This window comes from Phascolarctos cinereus, unplaced genomic scaffold (genome assembly GCF_003287225.1).
Source record: "Phascolarctos cinereus isolate Bilbo 61053 unplaced genomic scaffold, phaCin_HiC Scaffold_4;HRSCAF=312, whole genome shotgun sequence".
Lineage (NCBI taxonomy): Eukaryota > Metazoa > Chordata > Mammalia > Diprotodontia > Phascolarctidae > Phascolarctos > Phascolarctos cinereus.
The window spans coordinates 322,693,041-322,715,473 of record NW_027555847.1 but is presented as its reverse complement, the minus strand read 5'-3'; the positions used below and the strand labels follow the sequence as shown (position 1 = coordinate 322,715,473).

Sequence of the window (22,433 nt, the reverse complement as noted above, 5' to 3'; positions counted from 1 at the left end):
TAAGAATAGGAGTCATTTCCCAATTTATAAATGGTCAAAGGATATGAACAGGCAATTTTCAAAAAAAGAAATCAAAGCTATCCATAGTTATATGAAAAAATGCTCTAAATCACAATTGATTAGATAAATGAAAATTAAAACAACTCTGAGGCACCACCTTACACCTCTCAGATTGGTTAACATGACAGAAAAGGAAAATGACAAATGTTGGAGGGATGTGGGAAAATTGGGACCCTAATGTACTGTTGGTAGAGTTGTGAAATGATCCAACCATTCTCGAGAGCAATTTGGAACTGTGCCCAAAGGGCTATAAAACCTTGCATATCCTTTCACCCAACAATACCACTACTAGGTCTGTATCCCAAAGAGATTTTTCAAAAAAAGGAAAAGGATATATATATGTATATATATATATATATATATATATCAGCTCTTTTTGTGGTAGCAAAGAATTGGAAATTGAGGAGATGCCCATGAATTGTGGAATGGCCAGACAAGTTGTGGTATTGTCATGGCTTGTGATGAAATCCTATTGTGTTATAATAACGGGAACGATGATGCTTTAAGAAAAATCTGGAAAGACATAAACTGATGCAAAGTGAAGTGAGCAGAACCAGAAGAACATTGTACACAGCAGCAGCAATATATGATGACCAACTGTAAATGACAACTATTCTCATTAATACAAGGATCCAAGTACAATTCCAAAGGACACATGAAGAAAAAATGTCATCCACCTTCAGATAAAGAACTGATAGAGTCTGAATGCAAGTCAAAACGTACTTAAAAAAAACTTTATTTTCCTTTTGTTTTGTCCATTTTTGCAACATGGCTAATATGGAAATGTTTTACATGACTGCACATATATAGTCTATATCTAATTGCTTGCCATCTCAGGGATAGGAGGGAGAATTTGAAACCCATGTATCCTTCCTCCTCCCCTTCCCAAAAATACGACAAATAATATTTTTAGAAGAGGAAAATAAAAATCAACCGTGTATCAAACTTTAAAGCCATCCTCTAATTTTTGAGGACCCCCTTAATTTCCAGTTCTTTGCCACTACAGAAAGCTTGCATATTTTTGTACATGTGAATCTTTTCCCTAGGAAAATGTATTTTGGAAGGGACTGATCGTAATTCATGCACAAAGGGGTAGCAAAGGGCGAAACAAATAAAGCATAAAGTAGACTTCCCTGAGTGCCCGCTGGAAAAACTGAAGGCGCGATGTCACCTGGACCAAAGCCGCAGAGGACGCGGCGAGGGGCGGGGCTAAGCGGGACGGCCTTCGAGGAGGGCGGGGCGTCGTCACCACGCCCCTCGTGGTCAGTGACGCCAACGAAAACCTCGCCTGGCGCCGTCGAATCCTAACAGTCCTTCGGCCTGCCCCGGAAACAGTACATCCCCGTGGGTCGCCATGGGCAGCAAGATGGCTGCGGCCACCCGGGTCGTGCAGGTAAAAAACTCGGCGTTGCCTTTCTTGGCCCCCAGGCGGGGTAGGAAGGACTCAGGTCAATGGCTGCCGCCTCCAGGGAGGGAAAGGGGTTGGTGGCGGTGCCGGCCGGTACCGTCTTCTGAAGGGGTGAGGAAGTCGTGCCGGGGAGCATGTGGAGGTGGACGTTGGACCCTGTGCCCGGTTGCCCTTGCGGCGGTACGGGGAGTGTGCGGGCCTGTGGCCCCGGTGGGGCCGTGGTTGGTTGGTCTCCGGCTGTTGGCGCGGCCCGATCCATCCTGGGTTCCTCTGGCTCTCCAGGTTCCCTCAGTGGTTGGGAGCTTTATTCCCGGGTGTTGGCGGGGAGAGGCGGGGCTCCGCTTTCCCAATACTCGCGTGGCCAATCACGGTGGAGGTGGTGTTCCGTCACAGCCAATAGGGAGGAAGGAAGGGCGGGAAAGAAATGAGGGGGCGGTCCGGGAGGACACTGAGGAGGCTGTCAAGGACTCCGGGAATGCAACCTGGAGGGACCTCTACCTTTCATGGCCAGCCTAGGTCTCAAAGTCATTCCAGAAACATTAAGTGTATGCCGGGCACTTGCTAAACTCTGAGGATACAAAGAAAGGCAGAAGACAGCCCCTGCTGTCGAGGAGCTCGAAGTTTGGTGGTGGAAGCAACATAGCAAACAACTAAATGTGATTCCAGATGAGGAGCTAGATAACCTTACCTGAGAGAAAAGATGAACGGGAGACTGATTACCCAGACGTCACCAGCTGTGCTCGAGGCAGCCGGGTGGCACGGTGCAGCCTGGATTTAGATAGACCCACATACACATTCCCAGCCTCCGAAACTTACTAGCCATGTGGCCCTGGGCAAAGTCATATAACTTCCCTACGTCTTAGTTTCCTCATGTGGAAAATGGAGAGTCTACCTCATAGGGCAGGTGTGAGGATCAAATGAGATATTTGTAAAGTGCTTTGCAAACTTTAAAGTGCTATTTAAATGCTAGTTATTATTATTGCTATATATAAGACACTGAGTTTTTCCATTCATTGTTGACTAATCTACATGCTAAGAGTTTTTGCTGGGTGAAGAGGATCCGAAGGTGAAGTGAGCACTCAGTTACTGATCTCAAGGAAGCTTGATAATAGCTATGAGAAGAAAGGTGCTAGATTTAGGAGAACTGGCTTACAATCCTTTTAAACCCCTCTTTTTTTTTTCCTTTTTGGTGAAGCAGTCGAGGTTAAGTGACTTGCCCAGGGTCACACAGCTAGTAATTGTCAAGTGTCTGAGGCTGGATTTGAACTCAGGTCCTCCTGACTCCAAGGCCAGAGCTCTATCCACTGTGCCACCTAGCTGCCTCTATTAAACCCCTCTTTTATTAGAATATTGACTATGCATTTTGCCACTCAGTCTCATTTTCCTTTTTAGTAAAATTGGGATAATACTTGCTTCATACTCCCATAGTGGTTGTGAGGAAAGTGGTTTGTAAACCTTAAGTGGATGTGTATCCTATGGGATTGTAACACTTATCTTTCTCTTGGTTTCTCCTCCTGTCTGTCTGGTAGCTCCTCAGTCTCCTTTGCTGATCATCTTCAGTTCCTCCCCAACAGAAAGTGTCTAAAAGCTCTCTTTTTTATTCCCTCTTTTCCTTTCTTTACACTTTCTGGATGATCTCATTTCCTATATGTTCAAATATGTTATCCTCTGCACTACCTAGCTACTCTATTCATTAGAGATAATAATAACTATCTCTTATAGATTGTTAGAGTTAGGGCAACCAGGTGGTGCAGTGGATATCCTGCTGAACTTGGAGTTAGGAAGACTTGAGTTCTAATGTTGCCTCAGACATTTATTAACTGTGTGAATCCAGTCAAGCCGGTTTCTTGATCTCTAAAATAGGAATAATAGCACCTACCTCTCAAGATCAAATGAGATAACATATGTAATGCACTTTTCGGATCTTAAAGCTATTATTAAAGTTATCTACATAGATAATTTTCTAATCTCTATCCAGTCCTAGTCTTTTGGACTTCTGTATCAGATCCCTAACTTACATTTAGACATTGCCTATTGGATTTCCCGTAGGCATTTCAGACCTGACATATCTAAAACATAACTTCTTATTTTTTCTCCTAAACTCACTCCGTCTTTTGAACTTCCCTAATTATGAAGAGATGATACCATCACCCTTTCAGTCACTCAAGTTCTCAATCTTAGAATTATTCTGAATCCTTATAACACTCCATTTCCAAATCTCATCAGTTTACCTCTACAACAGCTTTTGAATCTGCCCCCATCAGTCCACTTGTACAGTCCCCACTATATAGTTCAGTTGGCTCTGTCCTTTCATCCAGATTATTAGCAATCAATTCCTAATTGGTCTCCCTGCCTCAAGTTTGTACTCTCTCTAATTCATCCTCCACACAGGTATGGAAGTCATTCCTAAAACACAAGTCTGACCATGATACTCTCTGCTCAAAAAACTCCACTTGCTCCCTATATTATTGCCTCTTAGATAAAATAAAAACTTTTTTATTTGGCATTTAAAGCCCTTCACAATCTGGCTCCAGTCTACCTTTCTAGACTTTTACATTATTGCTCTTCACATACACTATATTCTTGCCAAAAAGTATGCCCTAATTGCTGTTTCTAATGCAGGATATTTAGTCTCCGCTTTAATGACATTGCACAGGATGTTCCCCAGGCTTAGAATGCACTTCCTTCATTCTGCCTTTTAAAATCTCTAGCTCCCTTTAAAGTTGAGTTCAAGAGCCACCTTCTTTGGGCTACCTGCCTGGTTCCTTGCTTTCAACACTTTGTATTTATTTTGTATATATTTTATTTTTTTATATTTATATTTATATTGTTATATTTATATTAATATGTGTTGTTTCCCACAACAGAGTGGGAGCTTCTTGAAAGCAGGGATTGTGTTATTATTGTATTTGTATTCCTAACACCTAATGCTGTGCCTAGTTTATATCAGGCACTTAATAAATGCTGCTGATTCATTGATAATACTCAAATAGTTTATAACCTGCTGAGGGAGAACATGCATTCAGATCTAATACTGAGTAGACCAGGAAAAGGGCGTAAAGGAGGAAAAAAGTACTATGAACGTTTGGAGGAGAAGGGGGTATCTGGGAAAAGGTAAGTAGTATTTGATCTGAGCCTTGAAAAATGATTAGAATTTCAACTGGCTAAGCCACATAGAAGGAAGGACATTTATGGAAGAAAGAATAGTGTACTCCCTATGTTTTGGGGTTTCATTTAGTAACTAGTATTTTCTTCTACTTATCAGTCGCTAAATTTTGTTAGCCATTATTTTTCTGTTCTTTCACCCGTCCTTCTGCTCTTTGGCCTTTAATTTTGATATAAAATGTATTTCCCCTGTAGCAGATATATTTCAAAATAACTTCTGTAACATTTTTCTTGGACTTACTTTCCAAAGTTTAATCTTAAAGGCTGATTCTTGGTTTGTATTCTTAATTAATCATTGATAGTAATCCCTACATCTAAGGGAGGTAGTAAAGGCATTTTCTGAATTTTTTAGGCGGTGACACTGAGGCTTAAAGAAATTTACAGCTTCACTCAAAGTAACTAAAAATAATTAAGCCATCCTACAATGACTGGATCTAGCACGCTATACAACTGCTTTGGGGAAGTATATATTTCAACATTTCCCTATAGAACCAAGATTGGTCATTGAGTTCAACTGCTTTTTGTTAAGTGTTTTTCTTTATATGATTTCAGTCATCGTATAAACTTTTCCTGGTTCTTCTTAACTTTGTTCTGCATCATTTCACGCAACTCTTTTGTTTCTCAGAATTTAATAGCTATTCTTTCTTGGGGCAATAACAATATCCCATTATGATCATATGCCATGATTAGTTCAGTCATTCCCCAAACTGTAGATACCCGATTTGTTTCCAGTGTTTTTGATACCACAGAAAGCCCCACTATGAATATTTTGTTTATATCTAGCTATATTTATCTATCTACATACATACATGTACACATATACATCCATACACATATGTGTATCTATATATCACCTTTCTTCTGTCTTTTACCTCCTTGGGGTATATGCTCAGCTGTGGGATCTCTGGCTCAAGGGATATAAACAGTATCATGACTTTTCTTTCATAATTTCTGTCAGTTTTCCAGTGCGGTTGGACTATTCATAGCCCCAAATCTGCTTATTTTTCCACAAGTAAAAAGAGAATTGTTGGAGCAAAGTGCTCAGAGTTTGAGATTAAGAGCACCAGTGGAGCCGATAAATGGAAGAGATAATCTTAGCAAAAAGGAGGGATTCTTTATCCTCAAAGATAAGAATGATTGAGGAAAGGATGGCAATGATATAGAGAAATTTCAAGGTAGAAAGGAAGAAAATTAAGAAAACTTGTACTGTACGGCTTTAATTTCAGGAAAATTATTGTAAAGTTCAACTGTTAAGTGTAACTGAAGAGGGAAAATTGTCGATTTCACCAAATAACAGAATTTCAGAGTTGAAGGGACCTTCAGAGTGGCAGTGTAACAGTGGAAAGGCTGTTGGACTTGAGCTCAGTAAGATTTGAAATTGAATTCCTCTTTCCATGCTTTGCTAGCTTTAAGATCATAAGCAAGTCATGTAACTTCTCTAGACCTGTTTCTTCAGCTATAAAATGGGTTTTTAATAATGATGCCTGTATTATTCATATTTTTGTTGTGTGGCTCAAACAAGCATCATCTAAATGTTAGCTGCTATCATTGTTAACCAATCCAAACATGTATGTGACGCCAAGGCCACAACATTGACAAGTGGGCCTCTCACTTGCCATTACTGCTATGGCATCACGAACAATAGAAAGACCACTGGATTTGGAGTTAGAGGATGTGAGTAGGAATACTGTCTTTACTATTTTTTGTTATAGTTCAGTTGTTTCAGTGTCTGACTCTTCGTGACTCCATTTGTGGTTTTCTTTGAAGAAATGCTGGAGTGGTTTGCCATTTCCTTCTTCAGTTCATTTTACAGATAAGGAACTGAGGCAAACAAGGTTAAGTGACTTGCCCAGGGTCACACAGGTAGGAAGTATCTGAGGCCAGATTTAAACTCAGGAAGATGAGCCTGACTCCAGGCCTGGCACTCTATGCACTGCATCCTCTAGCCTACCCCTTTAATATTTTATTACCTACTTGTATGACTTTGCAATCACTTAATCTCCTTGGGCATCAGCTTTCTTATCTGCAAAAATGAGGAAGTTGATTAGATAGCTTTTGATGAGGTTTCTTCTAGCTCTAAATCTATGATCTGGGATCCTGTAATGATTAGGAAGCCGCTTTTTTTTTAACATCAAGCTGAAATTTGCTCCTATGCAACTTTCATTAATTGCTCCTAATTCTCTTAACTGAGGTGAAGCATAACAAATCTAATTTCTCTTTCACACACTAGACCTTTAGATATTTGAAGACAGCTATCATGGCTTTCTTTTTTTTGTAAATAGCATTTTATTTTTTCCAATTACATGTAAAGATAGTTTTCAACATTCATTTTTCACAAGATTTTTGAGTTCCAAATTTTTTCTCCTTCTTTCCCTCCCATCCTTCCTCCCCAAGATGGTAAGCAATCTGATATAGATTGCACATGTGCAATCATGTAAACATATTTCCATATTAAGAAGAAACAGAACAAAAGGGAAAAGCCACAAAAAAAAAGTTAAAATAGTATGCTTTGATCAGCATTCAAACTCCATAGTTCTTTCTCTGGAATTGGATATCATTTTCTGTCATGAGTCTTTTTTTGTGTGTGTGTGAGGCAACTGGCGTTAAGTGACTTGCTCAGGGTCACACAGCTAGTGTTATATGACTGAGGCAAGATTTGAACTCAGGTCCTCCTGACTCCAGGGCAGTACTGTATCCACTGCGCCACCTAGCTGCCCCTGTCATAAGTCTTTTGGAATTGTCTTAGACCATTGTATTTCTGAGAAGAGCTAAGTCAATCATAGTGGATCATCGAGCAATGTTGCTGTTACTGTATACAGTGTTCTCCTGGTTCTGCTCACTTCACTCAGCATCATCATGTAAGTCTTTCCAAGTTTTTCTGAAAACCCGCCTTCTCATTATTTCTTATAGTTTTATAGTATTCCATTACATTCATGTACCACAACTTGTTTAGCCCTTCCCCAATGACATTCCCTCAATTTCCAATTCTTGACCACAAAAAGAGCTGCTATAAATATTTTTGTACACGTAGATCCTTTTCCCTTCTTTATATCATGGCTTTTCTGAGCTAAATATAACCAATTCTTTTAACTGAGTCCCAAAGGGTACGATTATTCTCCTGGGATGTGTTACAGCTTGTCAATGCCCTTCCTGAAATGTGTTCAAAACATTCCAGCTGTTGTCTCACCAGGGGAAGAGTACGACAGGACTATCACCTCCCTCACTATGGAAACTGTACCTGCTTTTATGTCACTTAAAATACCATTCTATTGTGTTGAGGATTTTTTTTTTATGTTCTGAATTTAAAACACCAAATAAAGTGAGCATCTACAGATATGTAATAAAAAGAAGAGGATTCTGCATCTAACTGAATCTTTTTTATGTAGAACAATTTTTTTTAAAGTATATAATAAATTTGACAAATAACTTTCAAAACTGTACTGTTTCTTGCCTTCATTCTTTTTTCCTCTGTGCATTTTTTAAAATGCCTCAATGTTGCTCTTTCCCCCCCCTTTTTTTCTGAGCTCATTTTTGAAGCTAATACTTTTTTGACTGCCAGGTCACTGTTTGTTAGCCCATTTTGAGCGTGCAGTCTGGATCACAAGAACTGTTTTCTAGCAGCATCTCTTCCATCTTATACTTGTGGAGACTCTTTTTTTATTAACCCAAAATGGAATTGAATATTTTGGGGTAGCCAGGTAGTGTAAGGAATAGAGCCTGGGCCTCGACTTAGGAAGACCTTAGTTCAAATCTGGCCTCAGACATTTACTGGCTATGTGATCCTGGGCAAGTCCCTTAACCCTATTTGAAAAATGAGCTGGAGAAAGAAATGGCTAACCACTGTAATATCTCTGTCAAGAAAAGCTCAGATGGGGTCATGAAGAGTCAGACACGACTAACATGACTGAAAAACAAAAAAATTCATATTATTAGGCTATTTTATTAAGCCTTGTAAGATCTTTTGGGATCCTGAATCTCTCACCTCTCTTGCTAGTTATCTCTCTGAACTTTGTTGTCATTAGATAATTTGAAAAGCAAACTATGCATATTTTGATCCAAGCCACTGATAAAAAGGTTTAGTAGCAGTAGGCCAAGAATACATATTCATGGGGCACTCCACTTGGCATAATTGACATTAAGCAGTGCTGTATATTGGGGAATGTTCCAGGCTTAGAATCAGGACATGGGTTCACATTTTATTCTACCACCTCCATTTTTAACTTCTGTTGTATAGCCTCTCTGGGCCTCACTTTTCTCAACTGTAAAATGAAGGATTGAGCTAGATAACCTCCAAAGTCTCCAGCTCTAAATCTGTGATCTTAAAAGCTCACAAATCTTTCCTTTAATGACATGTTCTAAAATTTTGCCAGGAGCTGAAGTTCATTAGCCCTATAATTTTTAGACTAATCTACTCATCTCCTCCCCTCCCCCCCCTTTTTTTAAAGGATACTTGCCTCTTTCCAGTCCTTTGGCACTTCTGTACTGCCATAATTTTTCTCTCTTTTTTTTTTTAAGTCTTACTGATTTCCCAGTAACAACCCTCAATAGAAGTCTCTCATAAGAGGAAATACAGTTAAGCAAAACAAACCAATATGTTGTTTATATCTGATAACATATGCTTTGTTCTCTACCTTTATGTGGTCTACTCCATTTCTACAAAGAGTGGAGAGGAGAGGTGTACCTCATGATCGGTTTTTTAGGGTCATGATTGGTGAATACATTGATCCAAGTCTTGATGTCTTTTCAAGTTTTCCTTTATATTGTGATTATTTTATATATTATGTGGGTTTAGCTTACTTCACTCTATCAGTTCATTAAGTCTTCTAAAGTTATTTTAAATACTTCACATTTTTCAGTTTTTATAACAACATTACATTTATATATATCAGTTTGTTCAGCATTTCCAATCAATAGATATCCAACTTGATTCCAGTTTATTATTAATACTACTATGAATATTTTGATATATATAGGACCTTTCCTTGTAGCTTTGACTTAGTCCATCGATGATATTGCTTTGTCAATGAGTATGAACAGTTGAGTTACTTTTCTAGGTTAGTTACAAATTGTTTTCTAGAACTGTTAGACCAATTCACAGTTCCACCATCAGTGTAGTGGTGTGCTTGTTTTCCAACAGCCCTTGTAACATTAATTATTTCCATGTACTTATTAAGCACTACTTATTAAGTATGTTCTAAACAGTATCCCAGGTACTGGGAATGCAAAGACAAAAATGAAATAGTCCCTACCCTTGAGAAGCTTAACATGATGACTCAGGGTTCCCAAAGACTGATAGCAAAAGAAAAGCTCTTGTTCTAACAGTATATAGAGACCAGAGCCTTTGAGTGGGGACCCAACTTTGAACTGATTATTTGTTAACGTTGGATCAGCTTTGTTGAGTTCAAAGAGGGGCTCATCACAAGGAAATTAGCCAGCAAGTGATATTATTGTGGAGTTTTTTCTCCCAAAGTGTATTTAACAAAGTATGGAAGATTTAAGTCTGGGTTGTGGAGAAAGTACTTAAGCTGATGAAACCATAGATCCTATAAAAACCATAGTATAGCTAGATATTTAGGGCTACGTGATTAGTGACTATTTCTTTGCTGTCTTCTCCTCCCTCTCCCCGCACATTTTTCTTTAAGTGACTACTTTGGACCTTTCCTAAATACCTAACATTAAAGGAAATCTAGTCTCCTTAAGGATTGTGTGAGTGAGCAGACTGGGAGGGATGAGAAGTTAGTATCATTTAAATATTTTCCATTGATGGGATGATATATATACACTAGAATTAGAAGATTTATTTTTCCTTTCTACATTGGTAGAATCTTAGGGATAATGGATGGATGGTCTAGGTCATTAAACAGGATGCAACACTTCCAAGTAGGCCCAGCTAGGTCAAAATGTTACTGGGAAATATTTAACAATAAATAATACAGTAAAACATAGATAACATTATATTTTTTTCAGATTTTAGTTTAAAAAATAGCGCTTCCTGGATTGAATTGAAAAGAGCTTGAAAAGGGAATTATTGTTCATAGTGGGGCTGTGCCAATATAATATGACACTGCCTAATTTACAGATTTAGTATAATTCTAATAATATTGCCAAACTAATAAAATGTATTTCAAGGAATGAAATGTCAAGAATTTCAAGAAAAAAAACAAGGAAAAGTAGGAATGAAGGATGCCTAGTTTTGTCAGGTTTCATACTGTATCATGAAGTAGTAATCCTCAAAATTATTTGGTACTGTTTGAAAAAGAAAAGTGTAAGTCAGCAAAACAGACTAGATAAGCAAGACCTAGAAGCAAAGGAACATGATAGTACAGTGTTATACCCAAGAACACAAACTACCAAGAAGACTTCCTATTATGTGACAAGACCTTCTGGGAAAAGTAGGCATTATTTGGCAGATAATAGGTTTGGATTAGCATCTTATATATCAAAAGAAGCTCCCAGTAGGTATAGGGATCTAGTCAGTGTAGATAGAATAGGAGAAGCTATAACTTAGGAAAATTCCTTGTTTCTGACAAAACAGATAAAGTTTTATCTAACATCTCTATAGAGGAATTAATTCAAATATATGATGGCCATCATTCCCCAATAGATGTTAGTGGTTTAAAGATACGAAGAAAGTTTTCCAAAAAAATGGAAGCTATCGATAGTTATACAGGAAAGAAAAATGCCCCCAAACACTAGAGAAATGCAAATTAAAACAACTTTGAGGAATCACCCATCAAACTGGCAAAGATGATAAAAGATTAAAAGAGTCAGTATCAGAGAAGTTGCAGGAAGACAGGCATATACGTATACTGTTGGCAGATCTCTGAATGGTCAAACCATTTAGGAAATCAATTTGAGATTATGTGGGAAATATTAAACTTTTCATGCTTTTTGACCCATTCAACCCACTTGAGCTTCTAGCTCAAAGATGTCAATGATAGTTTCATGCATGCCAAAATATTCATGAAGACATTTTTCATGGTAGTGGAAAAACAAAGTAGGTACCCATCCTTTTTTAGGTGATGGCTAAACAAACTGGTATGAATATAATGGAATGTTATAGTTCCATGAGAAATTATTAATATGAGAAACATGAGAAAACCTATATGAAATGATACATCATGAAGAAAGAAAAACCAGAACAGTATATACAATAATTATGATGATGTAATTGAGAGGAGTACTAGAGGGCAAGATAATCATCTCAAATGCAGTTTTTAGACAAGTGTAACACAATTTATTTTCAATAAATTATGAACAGTACCAAATGCTACAAATTTGCTGATTTGGAGTTTTTCTTAACCATTTTTGTTGCTAATGGGGAGGGTACTATGGTGAAGGGGATCACTAGATAATGATTTTAGTGTTTAAAAAAAACTTACTGCTAAACAGTTTTAAAAAACAGAACTTTTTAAAATTAGAATTTTATTGTTGCTTACTCCTAAGACTTCACACCCTAAGTATTATTTTAAAATAGCTGTAGCATTATGCCCAAAGGAAAGTGTTCTTTAATAGATGTTTATTTTCTAAATCTTTTATCAGTTTTATTTTTTTGTACATTTTTCTTCAGTGCTAAACTAAATATAGTCTGGTATAGTGGAAAAAAGCATCAGACAAGAACTCAAGAATTCAGTTGAATACTAATCATGATTCTCTTCACCAGCTGGTTTAGTGAATCTGGACAACCCATTTAGTCCCTCTGATACATTTTCGTCCTGAAAAAGTATTTGCATATAAATAATAGAATTCAATTTAACAAGGATTCTATAAGGTTCAAATGAATATAACGTATGTGAAAATGCTTTTTATTTTTTTAAATTTATTTATTTTAAGTTTTCAACATTCACTTCCATAAGCTTTTGAGTTTTCAATTTTCTCCCACTCCTTCCCTCTCCCCTCCTCAGGATGGTGTGCAATCTGATATACATTCATATTAAATCCAGATATACATTCATATTAAACATATTTTCACATTAGTCGTATTGTAAAGAAGTATTAGAACCAATGGGAGGAACCACAAAAAAGAAGAAACAAAACAAAACAACAAAGAAAAAAGAGCAAATAGTCTGCTTCTATCTGCATTCAGACTCCATAGTTATTTCTCCGGATATGGATAGCATTTTCCATCATGAGACTTTTGGAGTTGTCTTAGATCCTTGCATTGCTGAGAAGAGCCAATTCTATAAAAGTTACTCATTCCCACCATTGTGTTACTTTTGTTTTAGGAGTTTGGGGAGGGCAGGATGGAGGAATGAGAGAATTAAATGGAAAGTAGATAGCCTTCAAGGTCATTTGGTCTTTTACTTGTGCAAATTCAGCACTTAGAAACAATAATGTATGTCATGGGCAAGGCAACAAATCATTTATAAAACTTAACAGGTAATTTCTTAATCATGGTATACTTTTGCAATGACCGTCCTGAGTTTACAAATAGTATTTATCTTTCTTTTCTTTCTCATATTATTTTATTCTTTCTTTTTTAGGTAGTCAAGCCACACACTCCACTAATAAGGTTCCCTGACAGAAAAGGCTACCCCAAACTGAATGGTAAGTATCATCTTCCCTCAAATTAACACACACACTTGTATCATAGATTGCTTATCTTCATCATAAACCAGGTAGCCTTTTTAAAAAAAATTTTTTTTTAAATTTTTTCTTTTTTTTAGGCAATTGAAGTTAAGTAACTTGCCTAGGGTCACACAGCTAGTAAGTGTCAAGTGTTTGGTCTGAGGCCATATTTGAACTCAGGTCCTCCTGACTTCAGGGCCAGTGCTGTATCCACTGTACCACCTAGCTGCACCTCTTTTTTTTTTTTTAAAGCTAGTCATGGTATCTCAGAGGGTGTTAGTGGAATAGAGTGAATTCAATTCAACAAGTATTTATTAATCACTACTCTATGCCAGGGAAATTTAGGACCAATTTTTCTATTATTTATCTTTTTCATCAAATTTTTAATTATTCAGTGTTAAAACTTATGATAGCCATGGGAGGTGGCATGGAGGCTATAATGATATAGTAGTAGAATGTTTCTTCCTCTTCATTGATAATGAGTTTTTATGTCAGAAAATATGGGGGAAAGGGAGAAGGAACCCAGAATGTAATTTACTTCTAGTCAAGGTTTTTTTTTCTTTTCTTTTGAATCCAGTATTTCTTTCCCATTTTTCCTTTCCTCTTCTCTCCTGTTTCTTCTTCCATTGGACCTGTCAATGGGGAAGATTCCAGATGCTTCCCCTAATCTTACCCCTGCCAAGGAATGTAGGGCATGAGGGCCTCTTTCACTCTTTTCTCTGGGTCATGGAAAAAACCTTAGCAGTAACCGTATTAAATGAAAGAAGGCCCTAGAGGTTTGTCTGTTTCTCTTCACCTTTCTTCTTCTTCTTACTTTCTCTATCTCCTTTATTTCCAGTTAGATGCCCTTGATACCTTCATTTAAGCTACTGCTTTTAACATATTTGCTAAGGATGTTTGGTAGGTGATGTGGGTTATTTGGGACTGATATAATATAACAAATTATGCACAAGAGTTGATCTCTAATAACTATGTTATTTCTTGCAAATAATTTTACAAGAAAGTAATTAATGTATCTGTTAACTATGCTGACAAAGAGTATATGATTTCTTCAACTGGGAGAACTCCCATCTAAACAGTGTAGTCAATAAATCCAAGGGAGTTTCCTGCTTGAGGCAGTAGAGATTAAATGGCTTTCCAAGGGTTACAGTAGCTAGCAGTCAGTCAGCAAGTACTTATTTAGGCACATCTGATGCCTGCTGCGTACCTGGGCACTGAGGATACAAAAACAAAACAAAAGTGAAACAGTTCCTGTTCTCAGTGTCCTATCCAGGGAAACGACATGTGCACATATAAGTAAATACAAAATACATGCAAGTCAAATACAAGGTGATTTTATATGCAAGAAAGAGCAAGTTTTTCTGGAACATAGTATGTAGAAAGATAGTGATGCGTAGTAAGCCTGGGAAGGGCTTTAAGTGCCAAACAGAGGACTTCGTGTTGTATCTGAAACACAGGAGAGAGACACTGGGACCCTTTGAGCAGGGGGCTGACATACTGAAAATATACTTTAGGAATATCACTTGGCAGCTACATAGAGGATGAACTAAACAAGGGAGAGACTTGAGGCAGCAAGACCAATTAAGGAAGTTTTAGTAATAGTCAGAAAGCATTTATTAAGTACCTGCTATGGGCCATGCACTCTGCTAAGTGCTGAGAATTCAAAGAAAGACAGAAGACAACGTGAGAGATGAGGAGAGGCTGAACTAGGAAGTAGCCATGTGAATGGAGAGATATAGAGACAGATTTGAGACATGTTGTAAATGTAGAGATGACAAGACTTGCACGTGAGAGATGAGAGAGGATGAAAAATTGAGCATAATGCTGAGGTTAGGAACCTAAATGACTAAAACAGTGGTAATGCTGTCAACAGAAACAGGGAAATTATCAGGAGGATACATTTGGAAGAAAATATATTGAGTTGTTTTGAACATAGTGAGTTTCAAATATGTGGGTTATCCAATGGGAAATGCCCAATAGGAAGTTGGTGATCTATGGTGCTGAATATAATAATAATAATAACAATAATAATGATAATAGCTAATATTTATATAGCGCTTACTGTATGCCAGTTACTTGCAATTATTATCTCATTTGATCTCATAGCAACCCTGGGAAGTAAGTGCTATTATTGTCCCCATTTTACAGATGAGGAAAGGGAGGCAAATAGAGGTGATGTGACTTGTAAACGTCTGAGATTGGATTTAAACTCATGTGTTTGTGACTGCAGGCCCAGAGCTCTAAGATTTTGGAATCGTCTGAATAGAAATGATTATTGATCCCATGAGAATAGCCTAAGTCACTTAGGGAGATGGGGCCCAGGACAAAGCCTTGGAGTATACCCACAATTTGGGAGCAGCATAAGAATGATTCAGTAAATGAAACTGAGAAGAAGCTGTAATATTAAAAGGAAGAAAAAATAGTGTCAAGAAAACCCAAGGAAGAAAATATTTTCCAGAGAAGAGTATAATTAACTGTGTCCAATGATGCACAGAGGTCACAAAGGATGAGATCAACTTTTTGTATATGATATGTTACTGTATTAGTCACAAATAAACCAACATTGCTTATCAAACATCCTTTTCAAATATGTTGGAATGTTGCTTATATGAAAGTATCAAGTGCATCTTACTGAATATAAAGAAGACAGTGAAGAAAGCAAGAAAAAGAGAAAAAGCTACTAGGTCTGGCAATTTAGTGTCCGAAGCATGATTTGAGCTGAAGTCTTTCCCACCTCCAAGCCCAGTACTCTAGTTGCTACATCTTGCTGCTTCTATCTAATAAATACCACCCCTTATTTTAGTTTAAAAACATAACTGTGGTGAAATAACCCTGCCCAGTTATTAGGGAGAGGATGATATGCAGTTATTGTTGAGCAAAACAATGGAGGAAAGTCCTACAGCCTTCCCACTTCCTGATTCCATTCCCTTCTTCCTTAAGGGTCCTAAGTGTAGGAACCTAGAAAAGCCAGAGTAGGCAGCAATGCTGAAACAGCGGAGCCCACCAGCAAGCAAGGCTATCATTGAAAAAGTGAAGAGAGATTCCATGAGGCACCGGGAGGGGAGGCAGGGAAGAGGGTGAGGACAAGGCAGCTCCCCACACTCCAGGTTGGGCGATGGGGCTGGGAGGGTGCAATGCAGCATGACAAGAATAATTTATTAAATTTTTGCAAACTGTGTTATGTTAGTTATGTTATTTCTGTGCAGCATTAGTACCTACAACTGCATTGTAGCCGCAAGAATGGATTGGTTTGTATAGTACAGTAAATAAGTATTATTAAAGTTCCTAGACAATTTCTCTGATTTTAAAATTCTTAATTTCAGTACCAGGATCTTTAAAATCATCCGTGCTTCCATCTCACTCTTCTGCAGTATCACAGCATTCTGTGGGTGGTAAATCATCAGGTTTGCCAATGAATCATGGTCCACCAGATACCGCTGAAATAGTAAAAACATTACCTCAGAAATACAGGAGGAAACTCATGTCTCCAGAAGAAATTGAATTTATTCAAGTATGTTGTTTCCTTTTGTTACCTCATAAAAATATGGTAGCATCTTTTGAAACATTATATAACCTTTTATTTTATTTTTTCTCTTGCAGCGTGGAGGTCCGGAGTAATCACTGACAAGCCTGTTATTTATGATTGTCAGACATAGAGTGGCTATCTTCACAATAAAGGCCTTCAAAAACGACTAATGTTAAATTGTATATGAAACCAATTTAATATAAGATTCTGTATAAAATAAAGGTTAGAAAATGTAGATAGACATTTCTATATCCTAATTTGTTTCTAAGTAAGTTTGTCTATAAGCTAACCTGAGGGTTTGAGTCTTATGTAGGATTTTTTGTAATTTGGATAGCATCTTAACTTACTTTTGATTTTCAGTTACCTCTAATAGTTAACTGTTAAAAGCTCAGGTTTAATTTCTAGTAACCTATCAGATTTCCCATAATTTTTCATTGTTTTTTCCTTTAGTAATGGAAAGTACTGGTCAGGTAGAATCATTGTTTTAGGAGAGATACCAAAGCTTTTGAGATTAGATGAGAATCAGTGTTATCCTATTCTGAAGGATAAAATTCAGATAGCACTGATCACTGTGTTACTGAGAGTAGGATAATAATGAAAAATGTATTTTATTATAGTTATCAAACTTGTGTTTGTCAAAAACCATAAAATGACAAACGAAAAATGAAATGGAAGTAGGGGGATGTGTTTTAGAAGGTATTCTGTTTGTCTTAAGAGAAGAAAAAGTTCCTGCCCTTTGAGTTTGTTATGTTTTGATCATGTATTGTGAGCACAAATCGAATTAAATATTTATTTTCCCACTTGTCCCTGTCACATATTGGTTAGTGTCTTAAAGCACTGACATAACATTTCTACTTTAACAAAGTTTTATAATTGGCCATAATAAGGATTTTTTCCACTAAGGTCAAATGATGACAAATATCTCATTGTTGGTGATCTAGGCCCATAAAACTAAATAAATTCCATTCTACTATTTCAAACTTTGGTAAATCAGAATGGTAAAACTGTTTTGTATTGGTAAGTATTTTGAATTACTGGTTCCCATGTAATTTGTGAGCAATGAATAGTGAATTACTGCTGAGAGCAATTTGTTTTTGGGCATTGAGGTGGCACAGTGGATAGAGTGCTGGTCCTGGAGTCAGGAAGACTCATCCTCCTGAGTTCAAATGTGACCTCAAACACTTATTAGCTGTGTGACCCTGGGCAAATAAATCACTTAACCCTGTTTGCCTCAGTTTCCTCATTTGTACAATGAGCTAGAGAAGGGAATGACAAAACACTTCAGTATCTTTGCTAAGAACACCCCAAATGGGGTGACGAAGAGTCGGACACAACTGAAAATGACTGAACAAATTTGTCGTTTACCTGATAACTGAGAAAACAGTTCACTACTCTCTTTTCTATATACTGTATGTATATGGGAAACTGACTTTCAGAGCAGGCTGCTTCTACATTTTCATCATCTATTTTTATGTAAAATATATGGTCCAGGAGACAGGAAAAGGGTAAAGAATCACCTCTCTTTTATCTGTTCTGGATTGGATTGGAATAAAGCTATGGAACAGCAGTAGAAACTATACAGGCAGTGTCCAACTTATAAACTAGATCCCTTAAGTACAGATGGCTTCCCTGTGTTCATTTTGCAAAACAACAACAAAAACTTGATCTTTTTAGAGAATTTGGGTGTTCAGAAAGTGAAGTTGTGAAAAGCAGGAATAATTTAGGGAAACTGAACATAGGGACAGGCTCTAAGGAGGGCTTCCTGTCTATATGTTAAGGGAAATTGAATCATTTCACTGCCTGAAATTCATTTTGGTTAGCAGACATTCTTTTCAAAAAAGTCAGTGTCTCTGTGGGGGTTGAGTGATTCACATAACATGAATCAGCCAGCGTGCTTGCTTTCTAACACCTAGGACTAAAAAATGGGTGTTTTGAGCCTGAAATGCTTTGGGGATGGTGCTGTGAAGGCCTTAGAGCAGCAGTATCAGTGCAGTAAGTGTCAAAGAAGAGGAGTACAAAAATCGAGATGCTAAGATGCCATCTCAAGCTTTGTTTGTTTGGAAATTTTTCCTACTGGGAGGAAACTCCCTCTTGTTTCACATTCCTTTGTGCTCTCATGATCTTCGATTGCCTGTTACCCTTGTGCACCAGTGAAGCCAACCTTTGGGGTGCTGTGTGTTCGGGCAAATTGCAGCCTCTCTGCATGTCTCTTTATCTGTAAAATAGGTGGAAGGTATCTGTTGTGCCTGCTTCATGAGAAGGAGCACGATGGTGTGGGGAAGACAACAACTACCTTGGATTTGGAGTTAGGACAATGAAGCTCAACACTGCTCCAACACTTAATAGATGTATGACTATGGGGCCAATCAATTAGTTCCTCAGAACTTCAGTTTTCTTCATCTGTAAAAGGGAATGATCACACTTGTACTTCTTACCTCACAAAGGTGTGGGGAAAGGGCTCTGTAAATCTTAAAGCACTGGATAAATGTGCATTATAGGGTTATTGTAAGTACCAAGTGAGATGATGTTTGTAAGTACTTTGAAAACCATAAGGCACTATGTAAATGTTAAATTGATTTTATGATTACTATCCAGTATTCCAGTAGGTAGATATGACCTCATTAACTTGGTTTTTTTTTAGCAATGCAAATCGTAACTCATAAGTGGCTGCTTACCTTATGTAACCTGTCTTATCTCCCCATAAATCTAACATAGAGGATTCACCCAAAATTCTGGGGACCTTCCTCTAGATCTCTTGATATTACAAGGATAGTAAAGGGAATGCTTAGGTTGTCCATCAGTTATCTCTTCTTTCTACCGACTTATGTGACTAGCCCATCTTTTTTCAAACGGGCACAGATTTCTCTGATGCTCTCCTTTATGCTGTTTCTCCTGTGTCATTCTTGTTCATAATGTGCTGCAACCTGCTTATGCCCACCCACTCCTGTTATCTCTATTGCCCCCTGCCTGATCCCCAGTTCCAGTTCTTCAGAGTTTGTAGCATCTTATGAATCAAGCCACATAATTCCACTGAAGAATATTAGTTTTTAAAAGATGAGCCTTTTATTTCAGGAAGAATACTGAATTTATTAAGAACACTGCACATTTTCCCAAAGGCAGTCTAGCTCTCCCGTTCATTTCTGGATTTAGCACAGTATGTAGAGTATGGAGTAGAGTTGTGGTTCACTTCTCAAATAGTGACACACCTTTCCTATAATCCTTCCCCTCTAAGTACTTAATAAATATGTGATAGATTGCTTTCAGCTGGGGAAGGGGGATGACCTATACCTATAATGACTCTTCCCTCCACTTCTTTCCCCCTCCCCATCAGAATACCTTGTTTGACAGTATTATTTTTCATATAATCATAGATTTAGAGTTGGACACCTGTTCCAACCCCTTTTACACATGAGAAAACTGAAGCCTAGAGGGTAAGCCTTCTTGTAACCAATTCCTACATCTAGTATGTGGCAAAACTCGGTTTCAGTCCAGATTTTCTGACTTAGTTCTCTTTCTAGAACACAAATCTGCCTTAACTCTATTTTATGGAGGAAATAGGACTTGGAGTGGTTGAATGCAGTACTGGCCTATTGCATAGTTATCATGTTAGAGACAGAATTTGAACCCAGGTCTTCTGGTTTCTAATCTTAAACTTCCCCCACCACATCATGCAGTCTTCTAAGACTTCTACAAAGCTTAAAAACTTAAAAGTTTAAAAAATTTTCTTGAAATCCCAGATGTTAAGAGCACTGTACTCATGCCTCCCCCCTCCCCAACTATGTTGCCGTAACTCTGCTTAGATCAGGTGAGGACCATGCAAGTTATCTGGGACTTTCCAAATTACGTTTCATCTTCAGAAATGATTGGGACACATTATGCAAGTCAAGCACAAGCACAAAACACCCCAGTGTAGCCATTGGTTACATATAGTGTTCTCTACCAAAGCAAGCACCCCTAAGTCTAGGTCTTACTGACATTAACTCCTCTCCACTCCTTGCATTTTTTTTATCCTATAAGAATGGGGGGTGGGGGCAGCTAGGTGGCGCAGTGGATGGAGCACCGGCCCTGGATTCAGGAGGACCTGAGTTCAAATCCAGACTCAGACACATAACATTTACTAGCTGTGTGACCCTGGGCAAGTCACTTAACCCCATTGCCTAGCCAAAAAAAAAAAAAAAAGAATGGGGGTGGAAGGAATGCTTTTTACCAAGAGTGAGGCTTAGTAGATGGACTGCTGGACTTGGAATCAGGAAGACCAGAGTTCAAATCTTGTCTCATACTATTGGTATGACCCTGAGCAAATCACTTTTCTGAGCTTCAGTTTCCTCGTCTAGAAAATGAATGTAATACTACTTATAGTACCTTACATTGTGAATTTCAAATGTGTGTAAAGACTTTGTAAACTTTAATGCAATATTCTCCATCACCCCCATTCTCAATAATTTGCTTTGCTACCTTCCCTCTTCTTCACCTTCATTTCGGGGAACAGTCTTTAATTTCATCCAGTTCTCCTAGCTACATTATTCTCCTTCATACCTTATGCCCTCACCATCTCTCCTGCCTTTTAATGTTCTTGCCCCTTCATTTTGCTAGCTTTCTCCTTCCCTCCGGTCCCCCACTACTTCCACTTACCCGCCCCACCCCCACCCCCGCAGTTCTAAGTCAGCTCACCATCCCCAGGTCCTAACAATAAAAGAAGCTATGAAGATAAAGAGTAAACATGAAATCACAGGATTGTGGATTTGCGGTTGTAAGAAACTGCGAAGATCGGTCAACTAGCAAAACCCTAAAACCCTCTCTTTTCACACAACCGAGGCCCAAAGAAGTTAAGTCACTTGCCCTAGGTCCCATAGGTACAGCCAGCATTCAGACTTGTTTTACTTCAAATTTAGGACTCTTTACCTTTCGGCGAAAAATTGAATTATCTTTGCCCCTCTCTCAGACATAAGTCTAGTTCTTCCAGGCACCAAGAGATCAAGGGTGTGAATGCTGAGTTTGATACTTGGCTGGCTGTGTGGCCCCAAGCAACTGAACTCCTGAGTCTCGGTTTCGCCGTTATGTAAACTAGTGAAAAAAAAAAAAAGGTAAACTAGGAATGATCCTTGCACTGCCTGCCTCGCCAGGATGTGAGGAAACTGTTCTGTAAATCTTAAAGCGACATATAAACCTGAATTATTGCTGCGGACAAATTTTCGGCTCAACCAGTGTCTCCCCTTTACAGTTTAAGGGGAATGAGGCAGGGAAAGGCGGTCGGTCCAAAGAGCCTCGGGTCAAACCCTGGCGTCCCTCGTTACTATGACAACAGGAGTAAATGCGTGAGCCCTCAGGAAAGCGCCTCCTTCGTGCCAGGCCCCATGCTAGGAAGAGCAACAACGCGGACTATGGAGCTGAAGTCAAGGAAGGCTTGAAATCTACAAAGAAAGCCATGAGCCGTCCGCTGCTCTTACCCTCTCCCTCATGTCCCCACACTCCCCGCTTCCCGTTTTCGGCAGAAAACATCATCAACTCGCTCCAGAGCAGAAAAAATATTGACAGGTGGCCGCCATATTGGCTCTCCTGGGCAACCGCTTCTTGTCATCTTCACCTCCGACGATGGGCGGGGAGACAAAGCTGAGTCACTAGAGAAGCCACGGCGGTTGCTAGGGCCGGGGGAAGAGGGGATTCGCCAGACACACACCCGGAAGCAGTCTCTTCGTCACTTCCTGG

At 38.4% G+C, this 22,433-nt stretch overlaps 1 protein-coding gene across 1 annotated transcript; it reads left to right on the top strand.

Annotated features, from left to right (window-relative positions):
* The first annotated feature begins 1,347 nt into the window (after positions 1 to 1,347).
* KGD4 (alpha-ketoglutarate dehydrogenase subunit 4) lies at positions 1,348 to 17,527 on the top strand. The gene is made up of 4 exons (XM_020998482.2): positions 1,348 to 1,453; positions 13,117 to 13,180; positions 16,525 to 16,712; positions 16,802 to 17,527. The coding sequence occupies exons 1-4, from the start codon at positions 1,415 to 1,417 to the stop codon at positions 16,817 to 16,819; spliced, it is 309 nt and encodes a 102-aa protein (XP_020854141.1). The 5' UTR covers positions 1,348 to 1,414; the 3' UTR covers positions 16,820 to 17,527.
* The last annotated feature ends 4,906 nt before the right edge of the window (positions 17,528 to 22,433 follow it).